Raw genomic sequence first — 15,163 nt, 5'->3', positions numbered from 1 at the left:
TCATAAGTGGATGTAATTGTACTTTTTGGGGATATTAACATTCTGAATTCAACATGTGGTTACTAGCTAGCTATGGTATTGTGTGAACGATGGCTAGCTCCTCGACGGACCCCAGTCCGTTGTATGTTGTAGAAAGACGCGACGATTAGCAGAACATATGTGCTCCACAAATGTTTTGTCTTTTCTTTTGGATGCAGAGTGAGTTCTGAGTCATTAAAACAACCTTATCTCCGAAGTCCAGGTCTATAGTTTCAATCAACCATACACAACGCAGAGCTACAGCGGTGCAGTACAGCACCGGTTACACTGACATGTTAACCAACAACATATCCTAAAAACATGACAGGTCAAAGTAAAATGGACAATATACAGTGGTGACCCGCCATTCAGGGCAGGTGGGGCAGAGTTTTTTGTTGCCTGTTTTGCATGTTAGTTTGGCATTAATGTGTCACAGATTGCAAACAAATGTATATAAAAAAAGGTAATTGAATTAATAAAGCTGCATACAAACATGGTCTCTTTTTTGCTTTCTTAAGGCAACTCCAAAATGCAGGTACTTCAGCGGAAAATACAGAGTGTAGGGGTTGGTAATGTTCTCTAGTTGCGCTGTGATTGGCTCAGTGTTCTGTCGCTCATGGGGACACAGGGAGAGCTCAAATTCAGGCCCCTTGGGTGCTGCCATAGAGTTACATTAGAAGTGCTCATTCATCTAAGAAGGCTCAACGTCAACAGATAAAATGAAGTCAAATCACATATCTACATTAGCTTTGGACTGTCAACATCATACTTTCAAAATCTTAGGTAGCAAGCTAGCAGTCATCATGAATCAAGTTGACAATCTATTGGCAAATCCTTTTTAATCCTTGTCATATGAAGAGAAATTGTATCGGTGTTCATCGGTCATTGGACAAGTTGGAAATTGCAAATTCAACAATGAGCGGTTTGGAAGCAATCAGTGGCTAACTGCAAGCATTGCAAAGCAATCACTAGCCTGCTATTCAGTGAAGTGGATGTGTGGTCCAAGTCTGGGTTAAATGGGTCTCTTTTCCAAGTTTAAAAGGATAAAACATGCATCATTGGCCATGCTGTCAATCCAGCATATCTTCTTCCGCTTTCAAAACAACTGGAAATTTTGAACTGGGAAATCTCAGACTTCAGTGAGTTCCAAGAAAACTGGGAACTCTGAGAAAAAAAATGAACTCCGACTGGGAAAATACGTTTTGAACGGTCATCCAACTCGGGAACTCTGGCCTCTTTCTGGAGCTCCGACCTGAAGAACACTAACGTCATGATTCGACCCTGTTTTTTTCCCCCCAAGAGTTCTGAGTTGTCTTGAAAGCACCATAAATTTAGAGAATGCCACACTTTGATGGCAAAGTTTGCCCACGAAGGACCGCCGCGCCACCTTCCTGTTCAAGTGAGCACAGCCCAACAAGGTGAGTCCAAAAATGTATTGTATGCTGCTGTATAAATGATGCAATATGCATGGGAGATAGTATTACTTTCTTAGCTACAGTATACATAAGTGTATGTTGTAGAGGTCGACCGATTAATCGGCATGGCCGATTTCAAGTTTTCATAACAATCGGTAATCTGCATTTTTGGACGCCGATTAGGGCCAATTACAATGCATTCCACGAGGAAACTGCGTGGCAGGCTGACCACCTGTAAAGCGAGTGCAGCAAGGAGCTAAGGTAAGTTGCAAGCTAGCATTAAACTTATCTTAAAAAACATTCTTCACAATCACTAGTTAACTACACATGGTTGATGATATTACTAGGTTAACTAGCTTGTCCTGCATTGCATAATATCCATGCGGTGCCTGTTAATTTATCATCGAATCACAGCCTACTTCGCTAAACGGGTGATGATTTAACAAAAGCGCATTTGCGGAAAAAAACTCGTCGCACGAATGTACCTAACCATAAACATCAATGCCTTTCTTTTAAAATCAATACACAGAAGTACCTATTTTTTTAAACCTGCATATTTAGTTAATATAGCCTGCTAACATGAATTTCTTTTAACTAGGGAAATTGTCACTTCTCTTGCGTTCATTGCATGCAGAGTCGCCGCCTGGCAAACTAATTTGCCAGAATTTTACATAATTATGACAACATTGAAAGTTGTGCAATGTAACAGCAATATTTAGACTTAGGGTTGCCACCCGTTTGATAAAATACGGAACGGTTCCGTATTTCACTGAAAGAATAAACGTTTTGTTTTCGAAATGATAGTTTCTTGATTTGACCATATTAATGACCAACGGCACGTATTTCTGTGTTATTATGTTATAATTAAGTCTATGATTTGATAGAGCAGTCTGACTGAGCGGTGGTAGGCGGCAGCAGGCTCGTAAGCATTCATTCAAACTTTACTGCGTTTACCAGCAGCTCTTAGCAATGCTTGCTTCACAGCGCTGTTTATGACTTCAAGCCTATCAACTCCTGACATTAGGCTGGCAATACTAAAGTGCCTATTAGATCATCCAATAGTCAAAGGTATATGGAATACAAATGGTATAGAGAGAAATAGTCGACCTGTCATAACTACAAGCTAAAACTTCTTAACCAACCAGCTTTCATATGTTCTCATGTTCTGTGCAAGGAACTTAAACGTTAGCTTATTTTTTACATGGCACATATTGCACTTTGACTTTCTTCTCCAACACTGTATTTTTGCATTATTTAAACCAAATTGAGCATGTGTCATTATTTTTTTGAGACTAAATAGATTTTATTTATGTATTATATTAAGTTAAAATAAAACTGTTCATTCAGTATTGTTGTAATTGTCATTATTACAAATATATATATTTGTAACGAGGCCCCACCCCATCCCAATTATTTTATATATATATATATATATATATATATATAAATAAAAATCGACCCGATTATCTGCTATTTTTGGTCCTCCAATAATTGTGGTGGGGGTGAGGCCTCGTTGAGAAGAGTAAGAACGATACCTGCTTTCATGTCAGAGTCTCCAAAAGTCTCCAATAACACCAGAAAAAGTCGCTAGATTTGTCACTAGTCGCTTTTTTGAAAATATGTTGCTAGAGGGGTCCTCAGGCAGCCCAGTCAGAGCAGGAGATGTTCACCCCTCCGCCTCCAGACTGCAATTGAATCGCGCATGCCGCTGGCTGATCCCGCCCTGGTTTACATAACAAAAATAAAATAAAAAACCAAGTAACTCCGCCCGAGTGTCTCTTTTGGGTCACTTTTGCCGGTCCCAAGCCCAGATAAAGGAGGAGGGTTGGAATTGTGACACAAAAAAAACAAGAATCGACAGAAGAAAGTTTATTTGTAGTTCTAAACATATTTAGGGTGTTATTACTCACTTTTTGTCTCTCCTACAGCATCCATCACAATTACATGCACATGGCCAATTATGCAATCTAGGCGATGACGTCATTTAGCGACTTTTAGGACAGCCAATAGCTACTTTCGTTACTAAAGCGTTGGCAACGCTGGGTCACGCCGCTGCACAGAGACAGTTATGAACAGCAATTGAAGTAGCAGATTGCGGGAGGCGAGTTTCTTGATAGGGTGTACCGAACAAATGGGAGTCGAAATTGAGACAATAACCCCTGGCGATGGTAAAATATTTTTATGCATATCTTCGCTTCAGATTTATGGTGGATTTACGTTCTTTCAAATTAATTAATCATCGTCTTCTCAACCGTTATCCTGTTTTTCTATGCGCTTTTTCTTCCACAGGAAGAACTTTCCCTAAAAAAGGACAGACGTGTGTTGTGCATTATGTTGGTGAGTTTAGGATATTTCCTGAGACGTATGCATGCACCACTGCAAATTCCAATCGTTTTTTTTATTCATTCATACTTTTGATAGGCCGCATGTTGTATCAGTAGCCTTTGCGAATGGATGTATTTTTGGCTCAGCCTCTTGGCTGTGTAGGAATACTATATTTAGTTAATTCAAGGGAATTCCATTAGGATGCAATTGCAAGTACAACTGTAGCTGGCCACCCATCCATGTGTTGTATTACAGCTTTCTGTAAATGGAGGCTGCTTCCTTGTATTGGAATGCAGTTATAGGAACATTGTAACATCGCGTACGAGAAGTCTCGACTACTTTGTTACGTTGTTGCCACCTGTCACCATCGGTGGTTATAGTATGGTAAAAGCAATTTAATGTGTCTGCCTTGAATGCTTTCAGACGTCGGCCGCCGCAGGGTTAAATCCGAGACAGACAAGACGTTGAGGGATTTTAACCTTGTCTGATTTCCTGCCTTTGTTGAGGATTATCGCTGTCTGGAGTGACTCGTTTCTTTTGAATCGTTTACTAATTAGTTTAATGGAACAATTTAACAAACCCAATAGGATAATAGCTACAGGGTTTGGTTTATTGGTTTATTTTCAGTTAGATTGACATTGCTACTTGACATGTTCTCATACGATTGAGACTATTCAATTGGCAGTTGATATTGTAACACAAATGGGATTATGTAATTTTGACATTATACTCGGATTCATGCCAATGCAAAATGTGTAAGCAATCGTCAAGAGTACGCCTGTTCTACTTTGCTATAGCAACAATAGTCAATTTGAGTTCCCATTTGATTGAAAATTATCGTGGTTTATTTTTCATTTGTCAATTGTACCCTCATGTTATGTTAAAGGTAGACACCAGTGATACTCATCTGATACATATCTGCTGTGTTGTCTGTGGCAACCTCATGTCCCCGAGTTTCCTTTTTAAGTCAAAATACAACTGAAAATGTTGTTGAATTCCATCCCTAATAGTTCATTAAATAGAGAGAGATGTGCAGCAGGAAACACTCTTATGGCCCTATTTTCCGTTTCCCCCCCTTCTACCCACCTCAGACAGCTGCAGGGGCTATTTCTGAAATCCTTGGAATCCCTTCTACTGATTAGATTGTCAGTCGCATGTACAGGGTTGCAGATGTTTTCAATTTTTTTATTTAACTAGGCAAGTCCGTTAAGAACAAACTCGTATTTACAATGACGGCCTACCCTGGCCAAACCTGGAGGACGCTGGGCCAATTGTGCACTGCCCTATGGGACTCCCAATCACGGCCTGATGTGACACAGGCTAGATTTGAACCAGGGACTGTAGTGATGCCTCTTGCACTGAGATGCAGTGCCTTAGACTGCTGCGCCACTCGGGAGCATGTAATTGCAGGGTACGGTGACATTTGTAAGTGCTGAACTCCAACAGTTCAGGTCAAAAAGAGAAATTAATAAAAATAAAAAAACATTTACAACTGTAACAATGATAGATGTCCATTGGGGGACAGTCTGTCTGCTTAAGCTCAAGTTCATTTCGGTTTTAGTACAGGAATTGCACCCCCAGTTCAGTCCTGAAGTTATTGCTTTAAAACGTAATAAACGTAACCTTCTCTGTTACAGACTGTCAAAATAAATCCTTTATGCTCTGTTCTCATTTTCTCCTCCTTCCTGTTTAGGCTCCCTGACGGATGGACGCAAGTTTGACTCCTCCCGTGACAGTGACAAGCCCTTTAGGTTTAAAATGGGAAAACAGGAAGTGATCCGTGGCTGGGAAGAGGGAGTCGTGCAGGTGGGTGTACTGTGCAGATGTCTGGTGTCTGTCTGCCTCTAATTCCAGGAAGTACATGAGAAGGGTTTTGTGTTGAAATGAACACATCTCCTTGTAACTGAGAGGTTTCCATTTAGACATACTGTAACACAGAAAATCCCATATGTATATGTATTTGCAATGCAGTCACTTAGTGCCTTCAGAAAGTATTCACACCCCTTAGCTTTTTCCACATTTTATGTTACAAGGTGGGATTAAAATTGATTTAATTGTTGTTTTCTGTCAATGATCTACACACTACTCTGTCAAAGTGAGAAATGTAGCATTTTGTAAAAAAAAAATCATTAAATAAAACACAATCTTGATTTTACATAAGTATTCAACCCCCTGATATACATATTAGATTCACCTTTGGCAGCGATAACAGCTGTCAGTCTTTCTGGATAAGTCTAAGAGTTTTGCACACCTGGATTGTACAATATTTGCACATTTTATTATTTTTAAAATGTCAAGATCTGTCAAATTGGTTGTTGATCATTGCTAGACAACCATTTTCAGGTCTTGCCATAGATTTTCAATCAAAACTGTAACTCGGCCACTCAGGAACATTCACTGTTTTGGTAAGCAACTCCAGTGTAGATTTGGCCTTGTGTTTTAGGTTATTGTCTTGCTGAAAAGTGAATTAATCTCCCAGTGTCTGGAAAGTGGACCAAACCAGATTTTCCTCTAGGATTTTGCCTTAGCCCCATTCCGTATATATATTTTTTATCCTGAAAAAACTCCCCAGTCCATAACGATTACAATCATACCCATAACATGGTGCGGCCACTACTATGCTTGAAAATATGGAGAGTGATAGTAATGTATTGGATTTGCCCCAAACATAACACTTTGTATACAGGACAAAAAGTGAATTGCTTTGCCAAATCCTTTTTGTAGTTTTACTTTAGTGCCTTGTTGCAAACAGGATGCATGTTTTGGAATATTTTTTTTGTACAGGCTTCATTATTTTTACTCTGTCATTTTAGGATAGTAGTTTGGAGTAACTACAATGTTGATCCATCCTCAGGAGAACTATCACAGCCATTAAACTCTAACTGTTTGTTTTAAAGTCCCCATTTGACTCATTGTGAAATCCCTGAGGGGTTTCCTTCCTCTCCGGCAACTGAGTTAGGAAGGACGCCTGTATATTTGTAGTGACTGGGTGTACGTCCAAAGTGTAATTAATAACTTAACTATGCTCAAAGGGATATTTGTTTGCTTTTTTTAACCATCTACCAATAGGTGCTCTTTGCGAGGCATTGGAAAACCTCCCTGGTCTTTATGTTTGAAATTCATTGCTTGACTGAGGGACCTTACAGGTAATTGTATGTGTGAGGTACAGAGATAAGGTAGTCATTCAAAATTCCTGATAAACACATTTGTAAACAATTCTAGAAACACAACTCCCTTTTGACATTATGGGGTATTGTGTGTGTGTGTGGGCTCAGTGACAAAAAAAAATCGTAATCCATTTTAAATTTAGGCTGTAACGCAATGTGGAAAATGTCAAGGAGGGTGAGTAGATTCTGAAGGTACTGTATATGATACCCTCAGTCAAGATTATCCAGAGGAAACACATTTTAAATTGCTTGATGAATTTAACTTCCAGGTACAGCCTTCCATTTCTGTAGGAAGATGGTTTTCATGCATAGCAGTGGGGTAAACATACTTGAAAGTACTACTTAAGTAGTTTTTTGGGGGGGTTATCTTTGTTACTCTATATATTTTTGACAACTTCACTTTATTTTTTTTATTTTTTTATTTTTTGTTGTTGAATTTTACCCCCTTTTTCTCCCCAATTTCATGGTATCCAATTGTTAGTAGCTACTATCTTGTCTCATCGCTACAACTCCCGTACAGGCTCGGGAGAGACGAAGGTCGAAAGCCATGCGTCCTCCGAAACACAAGCCGCACTGCTTCTTAACACAGCGCGCATCCAACCCGGAAGCCAGCCGCACCAATGTGTCGGAGGAAACACCGTGCACCTGGCGACCTTGGTTAGCGTGCACTGTGCCCGCCACAGGAGTCGCTGGTGCGCGATGAGACAAGGATATCCCTACCGGCCAAACCCTCCCTAACCCGGACGACGCTAGGCCAATTGTGCGTCGCCCCACGGACCTCCCGGTCGCGGCCAGCTGCGACAGAGCCTGGGCGCGAACCCAGAGGCTCTGGTGGCACAGCTAGTGCTGCGATGCAGTGCCCTAGACCACTGCGCCACCCGGGAGGCCCCTACAACTTCATTTTCTTCACTACATTCCTAAAATAAATCAAATGTTTTTTTTTCCTCCATACATTTGACACCCAAAAGTACTTGTTACATTTTGAATGCTTAGCAGGATAGGAAAATGGTCATATTCACGCACTCATCAAGAGAACATCCCTCTGATCTGACGGACTCAAACACACATGCTTCGTTTTGTAAGTTATATTGGAGTGTGCCCCTGGCTATTTATAAATAAAATGGTGCCGCCTGGTTTGCTTCATATAAGGAATTTGAAATTATTTGTTTTTGATACTCAAGTACAGTATATTTTAGCAATAACATTTACTTTAGATACTTAAGTATATTTAAAAACAAATACTTTTACTGGGAGACTAACTTTTACGTGATTCATTTCTATTAAGGTACTTTTACTCAAGTATGACAATTGGGTAATTTTCCACCACTGATACATAGTGTTATCTGAACAAATGACATGCTTGGTGGGGTCTATAAAACACTGAAGTAGTTTCATGGGGCAGTGCACACAGTCTGCCCTCTGTTTTACAGCCATGTGATGTTTAGCTGCAACAGATTTAAAAGGGAGATGTGTGCAACAGGAGGGAGAGACTGAGACTGAGACCATGCGTACCTCAAAGCATTTAGTCTTGGCGTTTGACAGGAAGTTGATTAGGGCAACAGATTCAGACGTACCCTTATTAGTCTTCGTTGTGTGGGCTAGGTATTCTCCCAGCTAATGGCACTCCTCCACAAGAGCCTTTGGCATTTTCATCAGAGTCACCACACTTACAGCATGACAAACACCTCCCACACACAATCCTCTGTTTAGTATTCAAACAGTGAGCGTCTGGGCTTGTGTGAATTGCTGCTTAAGTCCAACCAAAAAGTGATGCATAATTAATTAGATTTGAGCAAAAAAGTTGTCAACAGTGTCAATGAATGTTTCTCTAAAAAATGAACCATAGCTTATCTCTGCCTATGTCCTCTCTCCCTTGTCCTGAAGATGAGTGTCGGTCAGAGGGCCAGGCTGACCTGCTCGCCTGACTTTGCTTACGGGGCGAAGGGCCACCCGGGGATCATCCCACCCAACGCCACCCTCCTCTTTGATGTTGAGCTACTAAGCCTTGAGTGAAGCATCCCCACTACCTATTTTCTTTAAAAAAATTGCAAGTACTTTTTGAAGATTTTCAAATTGTTATGTTATTCTCAGTTGAGGTAATAGTACAACTGCATCTAGTATACAGGACTGAACCACACAAAAGTCTGGTATGGTTTTAGCAATGGTTTCAATCTAATTCCTTTCTCCTCTTTGTCTTCGCAGGTCACTTCCTACCTTGGAAACATATAGAGAAGATAGGAGAGTCTACACTTGATTCCAGAAGAGGCTTGAGTCTATAGTTCCAACACTGGTCAATATTTTATCCATGTATACAAAATCTGTTTTTGTCAGTAGCTAGGTTTCCATCCAATTGGTGACAGATTTTCATGCGAATATTGTAAAATCTACATTTACTCACCAGAGATGCGTGATTACCTAGTGCACATAATTACTGTTGCAGTTAGTTTCCCATATACCAATTTGTTTTTTAAAGAAAAAAATGGGTTTCCATGCATTTTCAACTCTAATGATTTTTTTTCTCACAAATGTTGCATTATAGCAAATGTGCCCACTCTGGTATTGGCACGTGTGCTCTAGCCAACAGTTTACAGATACAGTGTGGGTATAGCCTACAACATAGCTAGATTATAAGTATATATTTTTCAAACGGCAGCCAATCATCGATCATGTCACCAGAATAAGACCCTCAATATTTATTGAAAGGAGCATCAAGCTCATCACCTTGCACTTTCACCACCCTGTGAAGGTATTTACAACTGATTTTCTTTGTAGCCTAATAAACTGCATGCTTTCCTGAGTCGTAGTGGGAGGACCACGCAACATATCATCACGTGACTTCGAGATAATAGTTATCAATATTTGCGCATAAAAGCATTTCCATCGCCATTTCTCGCATAATACATTTTACTGACACAAAGATCCCACCTTGTGTAGTGTATTTTGTTTTGTCGACATTTGGAAAGTTCACAGAAAAATGTGCTGTTTCCACCAGGCCTGTGACATTTTCTAACCGACATAAAAAGGTTGGATGGAAACCTGGTTACTAAGTTATATATTTCTTTCAATTCACCCTCTTTAAACACCTATGAGCCATAACCTTAAAAATCTTGATGTTCTTAGTCTTGCATTTTTGAATTGTGCTTTACTTTTCTTTGTTTCTCAAATTATTGGTTGTGCATGGTTATGAGTAATACAAAATACCAATGAAATATTAGCAGTGACATTCATCTGTTTGTAAGAGTACCTATTACTAACATGGAGGGCTGGTGCTTGAGTAAATCTTAAAGGGGAAAATGCACTCAAATGATCTTTTGGTATTTTTCTTTTTAGTCCATTGTTGATTCAGTCCCAAAAATGTTTTGCATGTTCAAGTTTCAAGAAAGAAAGTGTCACCGGCCATATCATGATTATGAAAATGCTTAGATTTGTTTTTGAGTGGATTTTCTCTTTTTTAACTGAGGAACAAAATTAATAGAATATGAAAAGCACATATTTGCATCCACACCTCTCCCAGCTGAAAGTAGAACAAATATTAATTGATTTAGTTTAGTGTAATGTTGAGTGGCATAAGTGTAGTAAAATATTGAGTTGTGGGATCCCTAAAATAAGAACTTTGTTTTTATATGTAATTTATCCAGACCTTTCATAGTGGTTCTTTCATTTTGATTGTTCATTTTATTAGGAGCTAGTGAGCATTCTGCACAGAGGAACTAGTACAGTAGAGAATTGTTGTATCCTATGTGTGCCTCTCTTTACCAGACACACAACCACAAACTAGCCCGGTCTGCATGTTAATAATATCCTGATCTATAGGTGTTAATGCTCTGCATTTGAATCACTTTTTCTTTCCAAGTCAAAACTTTAACCCCATTGAGAGCTTTAAACATATTAGTGCAAAGATGGGGGAACTGTATTGATCCAGTTCTCGGGCGCGCGCAGTTCGAAGAGAAACCTCTTAGTTCACTTAGCAGTGGATATGATCAAATGCAGCTAGTGCAAGTTAACAAACATGTAACTAGATGGTTATCATCTACAACATTGCAGATGTCATCTGGAAGATTGAATACAGAGTCAGCAAGGCAAGGTAAAATATCACAATTAGAGCTAGATAAAGGCAGGAGAATAATATACTTCTTAAACAGTTATAACCATCAGTCTTGTGTGTTTTTCATGGTCATCACTCACTCGCTGTTAAGTTTTCCAAGGTCCCGACATCGGCATTTGCTATTCTGCTAGGGTGTTTTTTTTTTATGTCGGGAAAGTGACTTGATGGTCAACAGAAAATGGCTCTGTAGTATACTCTCATTAGTTGGAGTAGTGATGATGCTTTTCTTAGAAGTGAAATGCCTGAATTTTGGGGTTGTGGAATTGATTGTCACCTCCCCCACCTTATTTTGTTTCACAAATTGCCATTATATTTTTCCGGTGCCAACTTAATTGGCATCTGAATTACTTATACTGTACCTGTAAAGTAATTATTTTGTCAGTGTCATTCATAAGACTGACCACACTGCCTAAATTAAATGCTGTGTTGTTGTAGTCCGGTGACAGAGGCATCCATGTTATGTATGATATTAAATAAAGCCTGTTGAAATAATGTTCATTTTATAATTCAGAAAGCACTTTTTCAGATGCTGGCCATCATTGTTCTTGATGTTACAGCTTTCTAGGTGTGTGGCACAAATGGTCCTCCTATGTATTGTCTATTTGTGTGCCGAGTTACATATGCAGGCAAAACCAATGATGAAAAAAAAACATGTGCCGTTGCAATAGTTCTCTCTAAGCTGCTTTGGGAAAAACTATATATTTTTTCCCCTTTAGGTCTCTGTGATGTCAATGGTAGGGCTAAGAGGGATATTGGGTATCTGGTTGTCAGAAAAAGTGGGACATTGGTGGTAGACTATACTGTTGCACTGATATTTGTGGGTATATGGGTATGCATACATTTGATTTATCCTGAGTCAATTAATGGATTATATGGCATCAAGGATAAAACAATTTTAAAGTATCAGTGTTGAATTAGTCTATTTTGCTATAGAAGCTGAATCTGTGGAATAGCTAAACCTTAAGAATGACCATTCATGTTCACTCTTACCCTACGAGGTCTGGAGCCTGATGGTTTTCTGTTCTACCTGATAATTAATTGCACCCATCTAGTGTGTCAGGTCGAAATCAGTCACTGATTAGAGAGAGACAATGCAAACAAGCAGTGGCACTGGCTTCAAGGTCCAGAGTTGAGTTTGAGGGGATTAAAATATACAGGTAACTTCCAAAATAAAGGAAACACTTGAGTAAATGAGGGAAACAAAGTACACTGCTCAAAAAAATAAAGGGAACACTTAAACAACACAATGTAACTCCAAGTCAATCACACTTCTGTGAAATCAAACTGTCCACTTAGGAAGCAACACTGATTGACAATAAATTTCACATGCTGTTGTGCAAATGGAATAGACAAAAGGTGGAAATTATAGGCAATTAGCAAGACCCCCCAAAACAGGAGTGATTCTGCAGGTGGTGACCACAGACCACTTCTCAGTTCCTATGCTTCCTGGCTGATGTTTTGGTCACTTTTGAATGCTGGCGGTGCTCTCACTCTAGTGGTAGCATGAGACGGAGTCTACAACCTACACAAGTGGCTCAGGTAGTGCAGTTCATCCAGGATGGCACATCAATGTGAACTGTGGCAAAAAGGTTTGCTGTGTCTGTCAGCGTAGTGTCCAGAGCATGCAGGCGCTACCAGGAGACAGGCCAGTACATCAGGAGACGTGGAGGAGGCTGTAGGAGGGCAACAACCCAGCAGCAGGACCGCTACCTCCGCCTTTGTGCAAGGAGGTGCACTGCCAGCGCCCTGCAAAATGACCTCCAGCAGGCCACAAATGTGCATGTGTCAGCATATGGTCTCACAAGGGGTCTGAGGATCTCATCTCGGTACCTAATGGCAGTCAGGCTACCTCTGGCGAGCACATGGAGGGCTGTGCGGCCCCACAAAGAAATGCCACCCCACACCATGACTGACCCATCGCCAAACCGGTCATGCTGGAGGATGTTGCAGGCAGCAGAACGTTCTCCACGGCGTCTCCAGACTCTGTCACGTCTGTCACATGTGCTCATGTGCTCAGTGTGAACCTGCTTTCATCTGTGAAGAGCACAGGGCGCCAGTGGCGAATTTGCCAATCTTGGTGTTCTCTGGCAAATGCCAAACGTCCTGCACGGTGTTGGGCTGTAAGCACAACCCCCACCTGTGGACGTCGGGCCCTCATACCACCCTCATGGAGTCTGTTTCTGACCGTTTGAGCAGACACATGCACATTTGTGGCCTGCTGGAGGTCATTTTGCAGGGCGCTGGCAGTGCACCTCCTTGCACAAAGGCGGAGGTAGCGGTCCTGCTGCTGGGTTGTTGCCCTCCTACAGCCTCCTCCACGTCTCCTGATGTACTGGCCTGTCTCCTGGTAGCGCCTGCATGCTCTGGACACTACGCTGACAGACACAGCAAACCTTTTTGCCACAGTTCACATTGATGTGCCATCCTGGATGAACTGCACTACCTGAGCCACTTGTGTAGGTTGTAGACTCCGTCTCATGCTACCACTAGAGTGAGAGCACCGCCAGCATTCAAAAGTGACCAAAACATCAGCCAGGAAGCATAGGAACTGAGAAGTGGTCTGTGGTCACCACCTGCAGAATCACTCCTGTTTTGGGGGGTGTCTTGCTAATTGCCTATAATTTCCACCTTTTGTCTATTCCATTTGCACAACAGCATGTGAAATTTAATGTCAATCAGTGTTGCTTCCTAAGTGGACAGTTTGATTTCACAGAAGTGTGATTGACTTGGAGTTACATTGTGTTGTTTAAGTGTTCCCTTTATTTTTTTGAGCAGTGTATATTGAAGTAGGTGCTTCCTGAGTTAATTAAGCAATTAACATCCCATCATGCTTAGGGTCATGTATAAAAATGCCCAGTTGCCCATTATTTTGGCTACCATGGCTAAAAGAGAGTGTGCGTGCACAGATCTTAACCCAATTGAACATTTATGGTATATTCTGGAGCAGTGCCTAAAACAGTGTTTTCCATCAACAAAACACCAAATTATGGAATTTCTAGTGGAAGAATGGTGTCACATCCCTCCAATAGAGTTACAGACAGACTGGTGTCTCCTGGTGGCTCAATGCTCTATTACGGCACTTTATGTTGGTGTTCCCTTTATTGTGGCAGTTACCTGTATAAACTTTCAGTCATAGCAAGCCTACGGCTACACAGGCAGCCCAATTCTGATCTTTTGCCCAATTACTGGCAACATTTCTGATCTGATTGGTCAAAAGAACAATTCTTGGCAAAATATGAGAATTAGACTGCCTGTGTAAACGCAGCCATAGAGGAGTGGCATCATTTCCCCACTGTCTGCACTACTCAATTGTCATACTTGAGTAAAATTAAAGATGCCTTAATATAAAATTACTAAAGCGAAAGTCATCCAGTAAAATACTACTTGAGTAAATGCAGGCTATCTGGTTTTAAATGTACTTAAGTACAGTGGTGGAAAAAGTACTCAATTGGCGTACTTGAGTAAAAGTAAATGCTATACATCAAATTCCTTATATTAAGCAAACCAGACGGCACAATGTTCTAGTTTTTTTAATTTTACGGACAGCCAGGGGCACTCCAACACTCAGACATAATTGACAAACGCAGTATTTGTGTAAAGTGAGTCTGCCAGATTGGAGGCAGTAGGGATGACAATGTGTAATATTGATATGTGTGTGAATTGGACCATATTGCTGTCCTGCCTAAGCGTTCGAAATGCAACATGTACTTTTGGGTGTCAGGGAAAAGGCATGGGTGTAAACAGTATATATATTCTTTAGTAATATAGTGGAGTAAAAGTAATTGTTGTCAAAAATATAAATAGTAAAGTACAGATACCCCCAAAAACTATTGAAGTAGTACTTCAATGTATTTTTGCTTAGCTAGTTACTTTACACCACTGATTACCTAGCCAATGCTCATATTTTTCACCCATTTATAGTTCCTGTCTGAGCCATTTATAGTTCCTGTCTGAGAACTAAATGCACATATTCTGTCTATAACCACCCCAGATTTCTCAATTTCAACATGCTGTACTTGCAAAGAAATTCATCATACATTCATTATGTAGCTAGCTATGCGTTGAGTAAGTAATAATCTTGTGACAAAATCAACAGCAGCTGCTAGGCGGTCATTGGTTTACGTCACAAGTGA

General features: G+C 40.5%; 1 protein-coding gene across 1 annotated transcript; it reads left to right on the top strand.

Moving 5' to 3' along the window:
- The first annotated feature begins 3,471 nt into the window (after nt 1-3,471).
- On the top strand, nt 3,472-11,522 carry LOC129830050 (peptidyl-prolyl cis-trans isomerase FKBP1A-like). The gene is made up of 5 exons (XM_055892227.1): nt 3,472-3,601; nt 3,723-3,770; nt 5,452-5,564; nt 8,810-8,972; nt 9,128-11,522. The coding sequence occupies exons 1-4, from the start codon at nt 3,565-3,567 to the stop codon at nt 8,936-8,938; spliced, it is 327 nt and encodes a 108-aa protein (XP_055748202.1). The 5' UTR covers nt 3,472-3,564; the 3' UTR covers nt 8,939-8,972; nt 9,128-11,522.
- Nucleotides 11,523-15,163: the final 3,641 nt, after the last annotated feature.

This window comes from Salvelinus fontinalis, chromosome 31 (assembly GCF_029448725.1).
Source record: "Salvelinus fontinalis isolate EN_2023a chromosome 31, ASM2944872v1, whole genome shotgun sequence".
NCBI classification, from domain to species: Eukaryota; Metazoa; Chordata; class Actinopteri; order Salmoniformes; family Salmonidae; genus Salvelinus; species Salvelinus fontinalis.
The sequence above is the reverse complement of the archived record's forward strand: the minus strand, read 5'-3'. Positions and strand labels throughout refer to the sequence as shown.

What these genes read in the sequence shown, in the direction of transcription:
- LOC129830050 (XM_055892227.1), top strand. Translation starts at nt 3,565, where the DNA reads ATGGGAGTCGAAATTGAGACAATAACCCCTGGCGATG. An exon ending in GTGTGTTGTGCATTATGTTG is followed by an intron (nt 3,771 to 5,451) that starts GTGAGTTTAGGA and finishes CTTCCTGTTTAG; the next exon opens with GCTCCCTGACGGATGGACGC. An exon ending in GGGAAGAGGGAGTCGTGCAG is followed by an intron (nt 5,565 to 8,809) that starts GTGGGTGTACTG and finishes CTTGTCCTGAAG; the next exon opens with ATGAGTGTCGGTCAGAGGGC.